Source organism: Peromyscus maniculatus, chromosome 2 (assembly GCF_049852395.1).
Source record: "Peromyscus maniculatus bairdii isolate BWxNUB_F1_BW_parent chromosome 2, HU_Pman_BW_mat_3.1, whole genome shotgun sequence".
Lineage (NCBI taxonomy): Eukaryota > Metazoa > Chordata > Mammalia > Rodentia > Cricetidae > Peromyscus > Peromyscus maniculatus.
The window spans coordinates 70200078-70219594 of record NC_134853.1 but is presented as its reverse complement, the minus strand read 5'-3'; the positions used below and the strand labels follow the sequence as shown (position 1 = coordinate 70219594).

The window sequence follows — 19517 nt, the reverse complement described above, 5'->3', positions numbered from 1 at the left end:
CTATGGTCCTGCAGCCGTTCATAAAATAATCATTCAGAGGCTTAGTATTAGTTACAAACTATATGGCCTATGTCAGGCTTCTTGCTAGCTAGCTCTTTCATCTTAAATTAACCCATTTCTATTAATCTATGTTTTGCCACATGGCCGTGGTGTTACCGGTCTGCTGGCATCTTGCTGCTCCTTGGGTGGCGGCCGGGCATCTCTCCTGCTCTCCTTTCTTCTCTCCGTATCTCTGCCTGGATTACCCGCCTGCCTCTAAGCTGCCTTGCCATAGGCCAAAACAGCTTTATTTATTTGCCAGTGGGAGCAACTCATATTCATAGCATACAGAAAGACATCCCACAGCACACACGTGCTCCTGAAAGGTGGGAGGTATCCGCCTGAGAGATATCTGTCCTTCCAGGCCCAGGACCCTCGGTTGTAACTAATACAGAAGACTGGAAATATGCAGACAATTACGTGAACACTTTCCAGTAATTCATACTCAGCTCAGAAAATAGTTGGGAAACAGTGTTCATGAAACAACAAGGTCTAAAACAGCATGGACTCTGTGGGTCTAAAACTGCTCGAGTCTTAGCTGTTCCTCTCCTTCTAGGAGGGGTCAGTGGTGACTTTTATTTCTTTTTTGATGCTTTTATCTACTTCTAACTTTAAATACAGGGGCACAGAAAACACTAGCATTTCTAAATAACGACGAAGAGAGCAGGAAAAAGCAGCCTGGTGGCTGGGCGGGAGTTGTAGGTGGGAGTGCGGAAGGCCAAGGGACAGACGGACGGGAAGGGCGCCACCACCGACCTGAAGCTTTGCTGCAGGGCCTCCTTCTTGAGAGCCTTCCAGGCATCCACCAGGCCCTGCCAGCGGTGGCGATTGTCAAGCTCCTGCTGCAGGGTGGCTTCAGTCAGGTTGACCAACAGCTGGGCGATGGCCCTCCGGTTGCCCAGCAGAGCCTGGTTCATGGCCTGTGGTCAGAGGTGGGTGCAGCTTTAGACAGGGCAGTTCCCCGACCAGAGTAAGGCTCAGTAAGACTGGGCGGGGGTGGGGGGGGTGGGGGGGGTGGGGAGTGGGCAGGGCTAAGTGAAGCAAGGCTGTGTGGGATGTGAGGAGTGCCGGAGGCCATGGATAAGGAAGCAGCTGTGAACCACTGTTCGTTCTCCAAGGGTCGTCTTTGAAGGCTGAATCATGTTCCTGAGAGCAGGAACCCCAACCCAGAAATGTAGGTACACTGGGTCACTGCTTAAAAATGGCGGAGCTAGCCCTCCAGTTAGTCGGCTGTTTGCTGCCTGTGTATAAATTTGTTCCAAAATCAGAGCTCAGCCACACGTGATGTCTTTGAGAGCCAGACCTGAAGAGGTACTGAATCCAGACCCAACGCTGATCCTGCCAGGAGTGCTTATCTGCATGTCCCTGGCACAGGACAGGGACAGCCCATTACTGCACAGGGTGAGTCCGGCTTTGCCTTGTATCAGTCCCACCGCTAAAAGGAGAGCAGCTTCCCCTCACTGTTCCCAACTCAGCAGGGCCTGAGGCTTCCCGCCAGCAAGCAGTTGCTGGGGCCCAAGCAAGTATGTCTTCCCCCTGCAGGTCCACAGTCGTGCTGGGAGGGCAGGGCCACAGCCGCGGAGCTTTGCAGTTGCATGAGACAAATGCACCCGGCGTGAGGAGCGCGTGCCAGGTGGGCAGCAGTGAGGCGATCGGGTGCCAGGAAGGAGGCGCGGCAGGCACCGAGTCAGAATCCAGACTGGAGGCTCTCCAGAGACACACAAAGCCTAGACTTCGGGATGGACATTACTACACGAGGTGAGATGACCCAGACTCAGAAAGACGAGTATTACATATTCTCTCATATGTGGCCCTAACTTCTAGTATTTCTCTGTGTTTAATGTACATATGTGGGTGTGAGTGGTAGGGACAAATGGTGAAACCGGAAAAAGGACCGTGAGAGGAGAAAGAGGTGTTAAGAAAGGGGGAGGAGTCACAGAACCTGTGATAGGAAAGCAGAACGGAGGTCAATGGAGTGGTGGGAGTGCGCAAGGCAGTGGGGGGGGGGGGGGCGAGACCCAGGTAGGAGAGGATCAACAAAACAAATCATGTTTTAAACACTGTAGCAAAGCATATTTTATATGCTAATTTAAAATTAAATTTAGGGGGCTGGAGAGATGGTTCTGTGGTTAAGAGCACTGGCTGCTCTTCTAGAGGACCCGAGTTCAATTCCCAGCACCCATACGGCAGTTCACAACTGTCTGTAGCTCCAGTTCCAGGGGATTGAAGCCCTTATACAGACATACATATAAGCAAATAATAATAATAATTAAATTTAGAGGCCGGAGAGATGCCTCAGTGGTAAAGAATGTTTACTGCTCCTCCAGAGGATTCGGTTTGGGTCCCAGCACTTATGTTGGATGGTTCACAACCACCTGTAACTCCGGCTTCAGGGACCCAGTGCCCTTTTTTTTTTTTTTTTTTTGGTCTCTACAAGTATTCACATACATGTAGCACATACACACAGGGACACACACACATACACACACAGAGACATGCACATACACACAAATTTAAAAATACGTATCTCTTTAAGAATAAAATTTTAAAATAAGGAGGACTGGTATTGTCAAGGCCCCTGCTGTCACCCACCAAACACGTCCCAGCAGGGAACAAACTGCCATCCCAATTGAAGACCCAGGGCGAGCTCAGCGCTGCACAAAGGCCATTGCAAATGCACCTCTGAGCAGCCCGAGCGAGAGCCCTGGAAAGGCTCAGAAGAGTCCGGAGTCATCACGAATAAATAACCTTGAATTTCTTACTTCCTGTCACAGACAGCAGTTGGGGAGACTGGGAGTCAAGAGACAGAGCCAAGAGGCAGGTGCGTCCACAGCCACCACAGCCGCTAGGGGAGGCAGGAAGAAGGAGGAAACCAGAGCAGCTGCAACAGCCGACAGCCGAGGGTGGGGAGCCCTGGGACAGTGAAGCCCCAAGACATCAACCCACAGTACCACACACACACACAGTAGCTGGGACATGGGCCAGGAAGTGATGGCTGAGTGCTGGGCATGTAGCTGTAGACAACAGGAAACCATGAACACACTCCTCAATGGCTGCTATTGAAAATACAGTTGCAGGGCTGGAGAGATGGCTCAGAGGTTAAGAGCACCGACTGCTCTTCCAGAGGACCTGAGTTCAATGCCCAGCACCCACTCACAACCATCTGTAATGAGATCTGGCGCCCTCTTCTGCTGGGCAGGGATACATGCAGACAGAACATTGTATACATAATAAAAAAATAAATAAAACCTAAAAAAGAAAACGCAGTTACAAAGATTTGATTCTCAACCAAAGAAGCCTACCTGAGTTACCTAGGGACACCAGGCATTCCTGAATACCAGGCTCAGGATACCCTAAGGCATGCTCTCCCCCACCATAGAACGCCACTCACCATGGCTTCTTTATCTATCAGCCGATATACATCAGGCTTCAGGAGGTAGGCGGTCTTCTCTATGATGTCCACATATTTCTTCAACACATCCTTTAGCTGGAGAGGAGAAGGCATCACTGTGAGTGACTCTCAGTTCCTAGAGCACTGACAGGAAAAAGAAGGATGCCCCACAAACCCTTCTAAAGAAAGCCAACTCGCCTTCTCGGCTCGAGAGACCTCCAGGGCCAACAGCTCTTGGTCTAGGTTCTTAATCTCCTGCTTCTGCTGCGTGAATCTCTCGGCCACCTTCTCCCACAGCTCCATCAGGGTCTGCATAGGGGAAGTGTGTCAGGCCAGGAGTTCCTGGAGAGGCAGGAAGGGCAGCCACAGCCACCAGGGAACCCCTACCTCAATAGTGTAGCTTTCAAGGTCCGGTTCATTTTCGACTTTCTTGAAGAGCTCATCAACACCCTCATCGGTCTGGGACATCTTTTTCAAAAGAAGCTCCCCCTTCTCCAGGATGAGAGGCTCCATCTCCTGCGACAGGCCAGGAGGCTGAGGGTTAGGGCATTGACGCCCCAGATAGGAGGTGGCCCTCCTTGTAATGGGCGAGGTGCCAGGCCCCATCATGTCTCAAGCAGGGTCATGATCTGGACCTGGGGAGTTGAGGGTTGGTGATGAAGCCACCCAGACGACCAGGGCATCTTGCAGCGTACCAGACGCAGTGCCCGTGTGGTGCATGCTGCCCCTTGATGCTGTCCTCAGCAGCTGAAGGAGGGGCTGCCGTCTGATCTAGCCTATCAGCTCCCAAAGAAACTCAGGACAAACGGTTAACTGTGGTGCCTCTTAACATCCCAAGGTGTCTACTTGGCCTCCAGGCTCATTCAGTACCTGGGGCTCCTCTCAACACTTCTCACGGCACCTCCTGCCCTAAACTTCTCCAGCCCCAGGGCTCTGCTTCCCTTCCCTCGGCTTCTCCTTCTGTATGACCCTGCCATTTGGGCCGGTCCCCTCTTGGTGCGTCTTTCTCGGTTCTCGTGGCTGCCTCTCTTGGTCCTCTCTCCTCTTCACTCTCTCTCTCCTCTTTCTCTCTTCCTCTCCTACCAACCTCTTCCTCTCATAGCCCTGTTCAGTCTGGACCCTTCCAGACGCCTCTGGCTGTACTCTCTCCCCTATATTTACAATAAAATCCTTCTCCTCAACTGTACCTAGGGGTGGGTCACGTCCTCATTTCATTCATAGCCCCTAACTGGTCGTCAATGAACAGTAATTAAAGGATGAGAGAAAGCCACGTTTACTTTGGATCTGAACATTGAGGCCGATGGACGTGAAGGGGCGGTGAGGCCAGGGCTGGCATCTGGTTGGGACATAATAAAGACAAGGCTGGAGTCTGCTCTTAGGGCCTCGGAAACACAGCCGGCACTTGGGATTCAAGACAGGGAGTCAAAGAAGAGGGGAGTGGGAGAGGCAGGCTTGTATCTCGGAGAGGAGTGTTGAAGGAATAATGGTCTCATTTAGAACCTTCCAGATGAAGTTGAGAGAGGAACAGGAGCCAAGAGTGGGGAACTATGGAAGAGTCTGCGGTGGTCTGACTGGCCCCAAGAGTCTCAGGCACTTGAACACTTGGTCCCCAGTGGGTGGCGCTGTTTGTGAAGACTGAAGAGGTGTGGCCTTGTTGGAGGAATCATGTCAGTGAGTGTGGGCTTTAAGATGCCACCCTCCTTCCTGCCTGCTCTCACTGCTTTGTGCTTGCATGTGGAGGGGTGAGCTCTCAGCTGCCTGCCACCATGCCTGTCACTTTCCGCCCTGCTTCCTCGCTGGGATGTCCCTCCGCAACGCTAAGGCGCTAAGACGTTTCGGTCATGTGTTTTAGCACAGCCACAGAAAAGGGACTAAGACAGATCCCACAGTGCTGAATGGTCTGGGGTGTGTCCTTAGACCCCTCTGCCTCTCCATCACCAGGACGGCTGCGAGTCAAAGGCTGAGCTTCGGAGCTAGATGAACATAGCTCTGATTCGGCCCCTTTCATACCTGTCCTGGTAAGAGTCTGGACCTCTCTGCAAGATGAGGTGATAGCCTCTGACTTACAGGGATTTTCTGAGAGTTAGGGGAGCCTACACTTAGGACATTCCTGTAACAAGCCCCTTGAACATGCCCTTTCTGATTCCATCTACGTCTATGTTTTGGTGAGACACTGAGGACCACCCAGGCAGGGAGCAGGAGAAGGGAGGCTGGGGACAATGAAAACACACCTCCCCCCACCCAGGGCATGCCACAAGAACAGAGGGAGGAGGAGCAGGGCCTCACCACCCCTATCTGCTCAATCTCCTGCTGGAAGCTCGCCACGGCACTCAGGTGCTTCTTCTTCTTGTATTCTTCTTGTGCTTGGAGGGTGATGGAGCTCCTCTTTTCAGAAACTGCAGGGCAACAACAGAGCTGATGAGCCTGCCGGGAGAGCGGTGCTCCCAGGGAGGCCACATGGCAGAGAGCATCCGCATGCGGGCCTGAGTCCGCAGGGCAGACCCCACAGCCAGGCCAGCATGGCAGAGACTTGAGGACACAGAGAAAAGATGAAGTGACCCATGAGTGCCGTGAGGAACAAGGTTCAGACTCACAGGCAAGGACTCCTCAGTGGGGGTGGGGATATAGCTCAGCAGTTGAGCACTTGCCTACATGCTCAAGGCCCTGGGTTCCACCCCCTGTACCATAAATAAGTAAACAGACAACTACTGGGACAAAATTCTCCAATGGTGTGTATAGAATGATAGTGTTTATGGTTTTCTTTAAACAATTTTAGCCAAGCGTGGATGGCGCATGCCCGCAATCCCAGCGTGAAAAAGGCAAGAAGATCTTAAGCTTCAGGCCAGCCTAGCCTGCTTAGTGGAACTCTGTCAACAACAACAACAACAACAACAACAACAAAAGCTTTATAGATACAAACACACATGTGTCTGATTCAAGGGAGTTCCAATCTGGTCAAATCATTATGAAGAGAAAATACTGTAAGCTGAAAATATATTTAATTATACCTAATCTCCTGAGCATCGAAACTTAGTCCAGCTCACCTTAAATGCACTCAGAATACTTTGTGACAAAATGTGGCCTGAGCTGAAATCTGTACTGAATGTGAAAAAGAGAAATAGTTTATGGGCATACTTTTGTGCCACTGTGAAGTTGAAATAGGGTAAAATAAAGCCAGGAGTAGTGACACGCACCTTTAATCTCAGCACTTGGGAGGCAGAGGCAAGTGATCTCTGTGAGTTCGAGGCAAGCCTGATCTACATAGGGAGTTCCAGGACAGCCAGAGCTACATAACAAAGAGACCCTGTCTCAAAAATTAATTAATTAATTAATTAATTGAAACAAGCAAGAAGGATACAGTAAGATGACCCATTGTGAACCAGAGAAGGACCATGTGCAGCAATATTAGCCAACACTAGAGTGCGCTTACCACGTGGCAGCATCATTCTGACTCCATTGCACCCAAGGATGGACCCAGGAGACTGGGGCTGTTACTAGCCTTCTGTAATGTGCACACCCTGGCTTGGTGGCTAAAGAACTAAGTCACAGGTGGCTGAGCAGGATGGGAACATGAACCCTCAGCCTTGAGCCGGCACACACACACACACACACACACACACACACACACGCACACGCACACGCACACGCACACGCACACACACACACACACACACACCTGCCATCACCTGCTCTGCTTTGCAGTGTTAGTCTAGGAAGCCGGAAGCTGGAAGCTGGCTGCCCTCTGGGGTGGTGGGGCTGGGGCTCTCAGCAGAAGGGCCGATAGGTAGTTATGCCTTCTGTTTTTCTACAGTGAGCATGGGGTACTTTTTGATAATAAAGACACGGGGCACCCACGTGTGGGTGATGTCAAACTAGGACATTCAGCGAGAAGGAGGAAAACAGGGCTTGGAAAGTGGCACTTCCAAATCACACACAGTAGTGGGCTCTGTCCTTCCTAGGAACTGCCCACTGTGCGGCAGCCCCGGGCTAGGGGTGGCAGTCGGGGGGTGCCCGAAAGACATCCTCTGGGAAGCTGAGCAGAGGTCCCCAGTGAGGGCAGCAGGAGCCTCTCACATGGAACCACAGCACACACTGCCATCTGGAGACTTTCCTGCCTGGGACAGGCCTGCCCTTGGGGCTGAAGGGCAGGAGACTCACCAATGTTGTCCATGAGGCCCCGCACCTCTCGGGCAGCAATCATGTCCTCCGTCTCACGCGTCTTTTCCCTCCTGGCTTGTTCCTTTTCCCTGAGGGAACAAGTGGAGAAGAGTAAGGCCTGTCCCCACCCCCACGCAGGACAGCCCAGGCATTGGCAACTGCCCAGGCCTCCTCCTGTTCCAGAGAGCCTTGGAGGCAATGTCCAGGCTCCCAACCAAGCATAGTCCCTGAGGGTCCCTGGATGGAATTAGGTTCCTGCTTTAGACACAAGCTGTAAATCCCTTACCTGGCCAGTGTGTGTGTGTGTGTGTGTGTGTGTGTGTGTGTGTGTGTGTGTGTGTGTGTCAGGGAGAGGGAGGGGGGACAGGAGGTGTTGCAGCATTTCCAAATTGGGAAACTAAGGATCACAAAGGTGAACAGCCCAATAAAGCATAAAGTTCTCAGCACGCACTCTTTTTTGGTCCTTCAGCAGGTCTGTGGTGGTTTGAATGACAATGGCCCCCATAGGCTCACATATTTGAATGTTAGGGCCACAGTTGGTGGAATTGTTTGAAAGGATTAGGAGGTGTGGCCTTGTTGGAGGAAGTGTGTTACTGGGGTAAGTGTGTAAGTGTGTCACTGGGATAAGTGTGTTGAGGTTTCAAAAGCCCATGCCATTCCCAGTTAGCGCTCTCTCTCTCTCTCTCTCTCTCTCTCTCTCTCTCTCTCTCTCTCTCTCTCTCTCTCTCTCTGCCTCATGCTTCTGGCTCAGATGTGATCTCTCAGCTACTGCTCCAGCACCATGCCTGCCTGCTGCTACCATGTTCTCCACCATGATGGTCACGGACTCCAACCCTCTGAAACTGCAACCAAGACAGCATCCTGTGAGGCAGCTGGAGGAAGGCCATTTTCTGGAAGGGTATGTAGAGCCATTGTCTGAAGCAGAGCTGGACTCCCAGAGCCATTCCATGACACCAAGGCCCATAGGGCTTGGATCTAGGTAGCGTGAGCTGAGATCCCTCAGTAAACTAACGCATCAGGGAGGACCCGGAGGAAGAGTGTGACATCAAATCTGGGATAAAGTCTATGAATGCACCATCGATGAGGCAAGCACCAGAGAGACCCAAAGTGCCCTGCTGTTCCCCAAGGCCCCAGGCGAGCACTTTTGTCCAGCTGTCCTCTATTGAGTCCTCATGCAGTCCCACAGTTAGGAGAAGACTTCGGGTCTGGACTGCAGCTGAGGAGGGCCAAGCAGCCAGGCAGCATGGGGAGGGTATTTCAGACCTTGTTATTTCAAATGTCCCTGGCCCAAAGCAGCTCCAGAGGAGCCCACAGGACGATGAGGTCTGCTGTCAGCTCTGGTTTCTCAGCCACGTGTCCCCCAGAATTGGAGGAGTTGGTTTATATAGTGGAGCTCTAAGTCTCCCTGCCCGACCCATCCACACCGTAGGCTGGTGTCCCCCAGCCTGAGGGAGATTTACTGCCCTGTCACTTCTTCATGGAATTCTCAAGCACTTGCTCAAGGGCCTTGAGGAAGATGGCACTGTAGCTCTCCCGTCCGAGGTGACCTCTGCCAACCCTGGAGGAACTTCCCCACAGCCTGAGCAGGCGTGAGAGCTCTGACTGAGAGAGAGAGACGGGGAGGCAGAGAAAGGGCAGGGACAGTCAGGGACACGGCTAGAGTGGACAGAGTGCCCAGGAGACCTCAGCAAAGCCAGCTGGGGTGGGTGGACAAGGGCTGCGGGCTGCGGATGAGGTAGAGGCTCTTCCAGGCAGACACAGGCTGAAGGCAGGACAGGGCAGTGGTGAGGCAGGTGCCTCTTTCAATAGGGCAAGTTGAGAGCTGATACTTGAGGACTCCCAGGGGAGGGACAGGGAGGAGGCTGGAAGGGCTGGTACGAGAGGCCCAGGCTGTACCTTATTTGTTCCCCAGCCCCTAGAAATCCCAGGAGAGCAGATAGGCCCACCTGTGGCCTCCCTTATGTGGGAAATAGAGGGCTGGGGGTGTGCTGAGGGACAGAAGGTTATCCTGGGAAGTCAAAGCCACGGCAGGGCAGAGACCCATACCAACACAGGGTCCTCTCCCTGGCCCATTTGGGTGAAAGGCAGATAGAGAGGCCTGATTTCCAGTTCCCAAGTCCCAGGCTGGTATATGTGAGGTGCTGAGGGGAAGCCTGGCTTCTGTTGCCCTAGCCTCTCCCCTCTCCAACCCTCCTTCCGGTGGAGGGTCGAGTTTAAGCTTAGCAAACAGAGATGACATGCTTAGGAATCTCCAGCTTAACCTCTGAACATGGGAGAGCACCGGGAAGGGCTGATCTCCCTGTCCCAGCTGAGCTGGTCCCCATCTTGAGGAATAATACCTTTACCGCAGTGGTTCTCAGCCTTCCTGTGTGTGACCCTTTAATGCAGCTCCTCATGTTGTGGTGACCCCCAGCCACAAAATTATTATTGTTGCTACTCCATAACTGTAATTTTGCTAGTTATAAACCATAGTGTAAATATCTGACATGCAGAATATTCTATATGTGACCCCCCCAAAAAAGAGTCACAACCACATGTTGAGAAACATTGGTCTACCCAGTGAAGAGACCTGAGACGCAAAGAGCTTTCACTAGTTATCCAATCTGTCACTAGACTCAATGGGTTCTTCCAACTAAAGACCCTTCTTCCCTGTCCCCATACCAGGCACCACCTAGACCGCAAGGATGAGAAGTAGGGTACCTTCTTTGGTTCTCTTACCAGTTTTCAAAAAAAAAAAAAAGTCTTTTTGATGTGTTGTTGGATTTGGTTTGCAAGGATTTTATTGAAAATGTTTGCATGGGTGTTCATAAGGGACCTTGTGATTTTCTTTTTTTGTTGGCTCTCTGTGTAGTTTGGGTGTCAAGGTATTAGTGGCGTAGGAAAAGGAGTGAGGAAATGCTCCTTCAGGTCTGTTTTGCAGAATAATTTGAGGAGTACTGACATTAGTTCTTCTCGGAAGGAATCAATGAAATGAAGACTTGGTCTTTGAGAAAGTCAACAAGACTGACAAACCCTTTTCCAAATTAACCAAAAGACACAGAGAAGATTTAAATGAATAAAATTAGAGATGAAAGGGCACATTACGAAAGACACCAAGGAAATTCAGAGAATCACAAGGACATACTTTTACAATCTGTCTACTACCAAACTGGAAAGCTTAAAAGAAATGGGTGAATTTTTTGGATGCAGACAATCTACCAAAGTTAAATCTAGGTGAAATAAGCAATTGAAATTTTAGTGAAATAGAAACAATAATTTAAAATCTTCCAACCTACAAAGGGCCAGATGCATTCAGTGCAGAATTCAACTTCCAACCATTTCCTGGAGGTCTCTCCTCCTTTCTGCACAGACTGCCAAGGGACCTCAGAAATGCAAATCAACTGAAGTTCAAAGCTCTGACAGGCTTGCAGAGTCTTTCCCAGCCTCTGCTCCTGCCCTCTCTCTAGACCAAGACCTCAGCCTCCTGCAATGAGTCAAGCCCCTCCTCCTTCTCAGAGCTTGATCCCCACCCTCCTCCCTCAGCCTCCAATCTCTGCGTCTCAGCGGCAGCTCCTCCTCCCTAGGGAGTTTCCTGGACCCTGTCCTCTAAGTGGTATCCCCACTTTTGAAGGAATGTGGCTGTTCCCTATTGTTGAGGAATGAAGTTCCACGAGAGCGGAATCTCTCTACCCAGACACTGGCACCCCATCAAAATTACTGAGGGAAGAGAGAGACATCTTTTCAAGCAGATGTGACTACCTCCCTGTTTTGAAGGAGGTACCTGCCACAAATCTTCAGTCTTTGAAGACTGAGGACCTGCAATATGGCTTGAGAGCAAGACTTACCTATAGAGAACTGGGTTTTCTGTGACCCAGTCATTGGGGAGGCTGTGCACCCACTTCCTCTGCCGAGGGGTCATTGTTTCCCCTTCGGGGAACGCCACCTTTTTCATCATGGGTATCTTGACATTTTTTGGAGTCCCAGAATGCTCTGCAGCCCGCTTCCTGGTGGCTGCCAGAGATTGAACCAGCTGCACCTGAGGGCGTGAAAGATGGGAGATAGGGTATTGTGAGAGTCTCAGCTGCCCAAGCCCTTCATGATAACTGCGTCGTCTTGTCTTAGAAGGACGTGTAGGATGGCCGGGCGGTGGTGGTGCACGCCTTAAATCCCAGCACTCGGGAGGCAGAGCCAGGTGGATCTCTGTGAGTTTGAGGCCAGCCTGGTCTCCAAAGCGAGTTCCAGGAAAGGCACAAAGCTACACAGAGAAACTCTGTCTCGAAAAACCAAAAAAAAAAAAAAAAAAAAGGACGTGTAGGCACCTGCCACACAGAAGGCACTTTGCACAAAGGTCCCCAACTCCATACCCTCCTTCCCTTTTACAGGCACGGGCTATTTCAAGGAAGGTGTGTGTAAAGAACTTTTAATGAAGATCCAGATTTAGTCTACTCAACCATCTTCGTAATCATAAGAAACTGAAAAAATGAAAGAAAGAAAAAAAAAAACCTAACATTCCAGTAATAGGAGACTGGCTCAGTAAAATTCCTTAGGGGCTTATTAAAGACAGAAATTACAACAAATTTCTTATGACAAGAAAATCGTTACAAGATAATGTATAATTGAACATATCAATTAAAGCATAAATTCCAGGGCTGGAGAGACGGCTCTGCAACAGGTCTTGCTGTTCTTACAGAGGACCCGAGGTCCCAGTTCAGCACCCTCTTGGTGGCTTACAACCTCCTGTGACTCCAGCACCCCCTGCTGGTCTCCAACAGCACCAGCAAGCACACACGTAGAGTCAAAACACTCACACAGATAGACCTTGACTTAAATCATAAATTAAAAATTACAGGCAGGTGGCACTTTGGAGACTGCCAGATCTGCTGTCCTTTTCGATACATTCAAGAAACCCACCTTCTTGTGTGTGTGTGTGTGTTTTTTATTATAGCCAAATCACTGTGGTTTCAAATTTTAAAACACATGGAAAAACAGTGTGCTGAAGGTTAAGAATAATAACTCACTTATAAGGAGCTAAAAAGCATGAGAGTAATTAAGTTTTTGGCTTTCTTGATGCTTTCTCAAATTCTAAAGGTTATACAGACAGCATGATTTATGGCTCAGATTAGAAATAAAAATCCTACTTAAATAAGCAGCACACTAGGTTTTCCGCTGTGGATTTCTTTTAAGGTCTCTTTGGTCTGCAAGGTACATTCCAGAAGAGACAGCGATCTTTACAATAGACGAAGCCAATAAGCCTTTAATGCTGTAAGGCAAGTCCTCGACGGAGGATGCCACTGGGCACCCACTGAGGTGTGTGAATACCCCAGGTATTATTATTATTATTATCTACTATTGTTTTTTTGAGACAAGGTCTATCTATTATGTAGCCCTGGCTGTCTGGGAACTTGGTATGTAGACCAGGCTAGCCTCAAACTCACAGAGATATACCTGCCTCTGTCTCCCAAGTGCTGGGACTAAAGGCATGTGCTACCATGCCCAGCAAGACCCACTTTTTAAACAGAAAATTATGAATTGCTTTTATGCTTGACAAAAAGACTCAGTCACAAAATGGTTAACTCAGACTAATTGTGAATAATTTCAATTAAATTTTTATCGAAATTAAGTTTTTAATTTTAAGAATAAACGTCCTGATGTCCTATTTGTACACTGTAGTACCCAATAGCGATTATTTTTAAAAATCAAAGTAATGTCAAAGCTCTCCTTTTTAAAATTTGGGTCTTACAGGTAAAATATGGGAGTAGATGAGGGAGGAAAAATCGCGATCAAAATATATTGTATGAAAAAAATCTACTCTCAGTAAAAAATAAACAAAATTTGGATCTTAGGAAATCACACAGAACAAAAAGAATTAGAGGGAACAGGAAACTTAGGCGGGAGCAGAGGGAAGAGGAGCCTACCTGGGCCTGGAAGATCTGCTGGTAGACTTTGCCGCTTTCTACCTGGGACACTTTCCCCACGGGCGACATCTTGGCTGCTGGCCCGATTCCCCTTCGTCCTGGAAACGCGCCTGGGACTTGATCTCAGTGTCCACTCAGAGGTTGGGAACTGACGACCTCCCCAAGCGCAGGTGCTTGCCGGGACCTCCGCCCGGAGACAGCACTAGATTCCACGGGACACCTAAGGAAACTTAAATGACGAAGAAAATAAGAAAGGAGGTGGGAGCAGGGGAGAGAGAGAAAGAAACAGAGACAGAGGAAACAAGTTCTTCAGATAAGTCCTGTTCACTGAAGACGTGGGTTCTCCCAGTGCGCAAGGCGTAAATCCCACAGGCACTTTCTGGAAAGGCAGAATTATTGACTGCGCTCTATCTACTCTAGCTCTTCTGGGGACAGTCAATCAGATGGTCCGGGAGAAACGGGGAGTGGCGGGAAGGAAGGATTTGATTCTGCTAATTAGACGCCTACAGTGTGCGACCCACTCTCCTTCCTATCTGCGCGATCAGCCCGCTGCTCTCCAGGCCCAGTGATCTGGAGAGAGGCCCTGACCTAAGGCTGGCTGCTCCCGCACCTGAAGTTCAGATTCTCCGGGACGGCCTGCAGCAACTGCGCCAGACGCTGGTGGTCTCCTAGGCAACGCGTGGGGCGGGGCTGAACCTGCCCACACTCCCTTCTTCTGGAGCTGGGTCACTCAGTAAACAGCCGTGGCCCGAGTGGATTACTGAAACACAACCCAGTACTTCTTTCAATGTTGGATTCTGGGAGCCCCTTAAATGTTCCCAAAGCTAGTAGGAGATCAGAGAGCCCGGGCAGATCTCTTGCTGCTGTGTCAAGGAATCCAGTCTCTGCTATTTTGGTTAAAACAACCTATGCGGGGAGGTAGCACAAGGTGGTTCTTGCTTTTAAGAATCTGAAAGAGAGTGGGGCGGTGGTGGCGCACGCCTTAAATCCCAGCACTCGGGAGGCAGAGCCAGGCGGATCTTTGTGAGTTCGAGGCCAGCCTGGGCTACAGAGTGAGTTCTGAAAGAGACCAAATCTTTCCCGATTCAAAAGAGGTTGGAGAGCTCAGAATTCAAGGCTCGAGACACAATCTAGAGTTTCTCGTGTACTGTGGGCCACTCCGCTCCTTTCCAGAGAAGTCCCACGGTGGCAGAGATCCAGGAACAGGCCTGCTGGTAAGTCCTTCCCAAGGACTTCCTAGAGCGAGTGGTCTTCCGCAGCTGGCTGCAGCATCAGAAATGCGAGGTGATGACTAGAAAACGCTGTTCTCATTCTTCGACGCGGCTGAAGGAGGAAGCAGTGAACACCAAACCCTTTTATTCACTTTCTTTGATCCAGGGTGAAACAAAATAAAGATTGGACTCACTTTAGCTGAAAAGAAAGCGTGTGTAGGTGACCCAGTGAAAGGATGAAAAACACTTTTAATTTATGTATTTTTTTTTTTTTTTTTTTTGGTTTTGGTTTTGGTTTTTTGAGACAGGGTTTCTCTGAGTAGCCCTGGCTGTCCTGGAACTCACCCTGTAGACCAGCTTGACCAGAGATCTGCCTGCCTCTGCCTAGAGTGCTGGGATTAAAGGTGTGTTCCACCATTGCCTGGCCAAAAAAAAAAAAAAAAAAGCATGTTTTTTAAAACAGACATCTTTTTCAGACTCTTGTTGTTGGTTTGTTGTTTTTCAGTCTCTGTTCTTTTTCTCATCCAAGGAAGGCTTCTGGCTTGAGCTTCAGACATCAGGAGGTTGATTCATTCACTGAAATCAAGTTGGCTATATCCCAGAGACACAAAGACAGCTCAATCTATGTAAATTTATGTTATAACTTACATAAATGGACTTAAAGGTGGATACCACGTGTTCATCTCAGTCGTAGAAAACTCTTTTGGCAAAATCCAACATCCCTTCATAGTTTCTAAGTGTCTTCTTCAATTTCTTTCTTTGATGTTTTAATGTTTTTGTTACAGAGTTCTTTCAAGTTTTTGGGTCTTTCTCATTCCAAGGTACTTTTTTTTTCCTTTATGAATGGAATTCTGCCTGCCTTATTTCTTTCTTAGTGTGCTTGTCATTGTTATATAGCAGTGCTGCTGATTTCAATATTAATTTTGTATCCTGCCACTTTGCTGGAAGTATTTATCACTTCTAAGAGTTTTCTGGTAGAGTCTGCTAAGTTGCCCATGTTCCAGAGAACAGCCACACCCATGCCTATGGAGGTAGCACTAAGTGGACTTATGGAGTTATATTTTCTAAAAAATAAAAAGAACACATTGTGCCAATTAGTATTTATTGCCAACTTAACACAACTTAGTCTCTTGGAAAAAGGAATCCTCCACTAAGGGATTGCCCAAATCAGACTGACCTGTGGCTATGTCTAGGAGGCACTGATGATTGATGCTCCCAGCCCACTGTGGGCAGCGCCATCCCTTAAGCAGGTGGTTCTGGGTGGTATACAAAAGCAGGGTGAGCATGAGGCAGAGGGAGCAAGCCGGTGAGCTGTTCCTCTGTGCACTCTGCTTCAGTTTCTGCCTCTAGGTTCCTGTCCTGCTTGAGTTCCTACTCTGACTTCCCACAATGATATACTTGGACCTGGAAATGAAATGGAAATAACCCCTTTTCTTCCTAAGTTACTTTGATCAGAATGTTTTTATCACAGCAACAGAATGCAAACAGGAACATACACAAAGGCAGCAGGGAGAGATGTGTTGGGGGGCGTGTCTGAGAGAAAAGGGAAGAGGGGATGGGGTGTGGGGTGCAATCAAGACAAAGACATACATACATGAGACTGTCAAAGAATAAATGAAAACTGTTTTTAAAAGAACCTTTCTCACCATAAAAAGAATGTGCTTATAGTCCACCTCTGATAATAGTCTATAATATTAGAAATAGAGTCCATATGACAAATAAATGTCATATTTTCAATGCACCTTGGGTGTTTTCAGTTTCAATTTGGAGCTGGGTCATTGCCTGGCTCCAGGGACTCAACCTTGTTGGGGAATATTATTTTAAGGTGTGTTAATTTTTGTTTATGTTGCATTTGTTTAACTCTGTGTTACTGTGCCTGTCTAAAACACCTGATTCTCTAATAAAGAACTGTCAATAGCAAGACAAGAGAAAGGATAGGCAAGGCTGGCAGGCAGAGAGAATAAATAGGAGGAGAAATCTGGGAGAAAAAGAGGAAGTAGCCAGAGAAGGAGGAGGACTCCAGGGGTCAGCCACCCAGCTACACAACCAGCCATAGAGTAAGAAACAAAGAAAGGTATATAGGAATAGAGAAAGATAAAAAGCCCCCAAGGCCAAAGACAAACAGGTTATTTATAGTTAAGAGATCTGGTTAGCAACAGGTCAAGATAAGGCCAGGCATTTATAATTAAGAATAAGCTTCCATGGGTGCTTTATTTGGGAGCTGGGTGACGGGCCCCCCAAAAGAGTAAAAATAACCAACAACATAACCTGACTGGAGACACGAGGAAATTTTAAAAAAATGATATAGACAGCCCAACACATGGACAGAGAGCTGTGTGGTTGTCCAGGCTCTCAGATGAGAACTACAGCACTCCGGAAGCTCGGCTTGTTGCAGAGAGTTGAGCAGAGAAGCAGGATTATTGCATGCAGGCAAAGAAGAAAGCAGAGTTCATGGTATACATCTGGATCAAGGAGACAGGATTAGCTAATTCCTCTTAGGAGCCGCCTCTGTAGGAGGGCAGGCTTCAGGCTGTAAATATCTGGAGGGAGAACGCTATGGTGGACGTTTTCTGCACACACTGTCAATACTTAAACTCAGCCCCCCCACAAGGAAGGTTTTGCAATCCCTCTGAGCCTGAGGCTGTAGGGTGGGGTCCTATGTCAACAACACACACACACACACACACACATTCACTCAGGACTTCCCTCACTCAGGGCTTTCTCCATTCTCTAGAATTTGGGGATTTATCCAGATCGCTGCTCTAACCATTCTTCTGTATGGGGAGCATGCGCAGACATTTCTACTTGGCGTGCAGTTAATATTAGAATTTCTGTGTCAGCGTGTGTGTGTGTCCATCTCAGGAGCTACCACCAAAGGTTCTGAAAGTGGTAACAGTTCACACACACCGCAGTGTGTGCCTAGTGGTCTGTATCACCCACACTTGGTGGTGTCACTGGACTTTATCCTAGCCATTATGTGGTAGTGTAGCATCATGGTTTTAATTTGCATTTTCCTGATGAGTAATAAAAGTAACAGTATGGAACACAGACACACAGGCTTGCACACGCACACTTGGATCTGTGACATGAGATCTGAATTAGTGCCCTGTTACTGCAATAATAGGGATACTGAATTGAGATAGTGAATATATGAAGAGAAAAGGTTTATTGGGGCTGATATCTTTGGAGGCTGCAGTCTGTGATGGAGTGGCCCATTGATTTTGGCTTCTAAGGAGAGTATCATGGTAGGACTGTCTAGTGAGCAAAAATACTCATCCCATCAGCTAAGAAACAAAGAGACCTACAATAGTCTTCAAGGTCATGCCTCCAGTGACTTAAGGACCTCCTATTAGGCACCACTCCCCAAAGGTTCCACACCTCTGCATGGTGCCTTCTCAGAGGACCAAGGCCTTTGCAGGTACCTGGGCCTTTGGGAGACTTTAGCACAAATCCTAATTGGTCTTAATAATAAAAACCCGGAGCCAGACATCAGAGTAAATGCTGAAAGATCAGAGAGACAAAGGGACAAGCCACAGCCACCTCTCACCTCCCCAACTCCTCAGCTGAAAGGAGAGAGCTCCTGCCCAGCCATGTCACTTCCTGTTTCAGTCTCCTGAGTGCTGGGATTAAAGGCATGTGCCACCACTGCCTGGCCTCTATGGCTAGCTAGTGGCTGGCTTTGCCCTCTGATCTTCAGGTGAGCTTTATTTGTGAGAGCATACACAAAATATCACCGCAGGAGATACTGCCTGCTCTCAGACCATAGACAACCAACGCCGGATCTCTCTGCCTTTGAGAGTTTAAAGTGACAGGCACAAGCGTAAAGGTGTCTGTGTGCTTTGAACAACTTTATTCTCATAATCCCCGGAGTGGGGGTGTTGCCCCCCTTTTGTAGATTCAGATAGCTGTGAACAGAGAAAGACAAAGTCATTTAGCCAGAGGTAGAAAGTGATGTGTGTGTGTTCTCCATTTGTCAGCTTCTAGAAGCAAATTGTCCAAGAGCCGTTGCAGAGATTCAGCTAAAAGAGACAACCCCGGCATGAGCACCAGCGGACCGAGTACACACAGTGTCCAGGCGCAAGCGCTCTGAGACTTTGGGTCCTCACAGCCCTTGTTCGGGGTCCGGAGGGACTATCAGCCATCAGACTGCATCTGTCTTGGGCCATTTTTGAGAGTGAAGATTTGGGTAAGTGCGGGGCTCTGCGTAGGGATAACGCCCACACCTCACAGCCTGACACTTGTGTCTTTTGAACGGGCTCCACCATCTTTCAGCACCTGCACCCAATGTGCTACATGGTCACCATCATCAAACGCCTCGGGCCTCCTGCTCACACAGCAGATGGCCTGGCCTCAGAGCAGAAGTTGGTGGCCCAATCAGCAATCCGAGCAGGTCGGCAGAATCTGTGCGAACTCTCGGGAACCGTGCCCCGATTTTGATTTTCTCAGCACAGCGAGCCTGGGGTTGTTGACCAGTGTCTGTAGCAGGAGCCACCTCATTCGGGCCCTGGCTGAGACTCGGGGACCTAGGGCAGAATCAGAGAGAGCAGGAGTGGGGGTGGGCTGCTGCCGCTGCTATTCTCAAGGACTTTTGTTACCTACAATGCAAAAGGTGTATAGGAGGCATTGGATCAGGACTCCCGCGGAATGAGAGGCAGAGGATATGAATTATCATCCCACAGGCCTGTAGGATGTATTAGTGAGGATATCTGAGCCCATAAGGGGCAGGAGGAACTCAGAGCACTTTCTGTAAGCAAGAGGGCAAAGAAATTAAAAGTGAGCTCCATTTTTGAAATGGCATCTGCCAGTAGCCTGAGATGTACGCCG

The 19517-nt window shown here is 49.0% G+C and overlaps 2 protein-coding genes across 10 annotated transcripts in view; both read right to left on the bottom strand.

Annotated features, from left to right (window-relative positions):
- Positions 1 to 14151, bottom strand: part of Ccdc180 (coiled-coil domain containing 180) — a 59767-nt gene extending 45616 nt beyond the window's left edge. The window contains 9 exon segments of the mRNA XM_076564151.1: positions 796 to 959; positions 3431 to 3526; positions 3629 to 3739; positions 3818 to 3946; positions 5717 to 5826; positions 7589 to 7677; positions 11413 to 11603; positions 13483 to 13711; positions 14093 to 14151. Coding sequence (XP_076420266.1) covers positions 796 to 959; positions 3431 to 3526; positions 3629 to 3739; positions 3818 to 3946; positions 5717 to 5826; positions 7589 to 7677; positions 11413 to 11603; positions 13483 to 13551 — 959 coding nt within the window. The 5' untranslated portion in view covers positions 13552 to 13711; positions 14093 to 14151.
- A 4031-nt stretch (positions 14152 to 18182) lies between these two features.
- The window catches only part of LOC102924399 (stimulated by retinoic acid gene 6 protein-like), a 42051-nt gene continuing 40716 nt past the window's right edge, over positions 18183 to 19517 (bottom strand). For all 9 annotated transcript variants that reach the window (XM_042271106.2, XM_076564150.1, XM_042271104.2 and 6 more), the window contains one exon: positions 18183 to 19216. In XM_042271106.2, the coding sequence (XP_042127040.1) occupies positions 19068 to 19216 (149 nt within the window). In that variant the 3' untranslated portion in view covers positions 18183 to 19067. The remainder of the gene's footprint in view (positions 19217 to 19517) is intronic.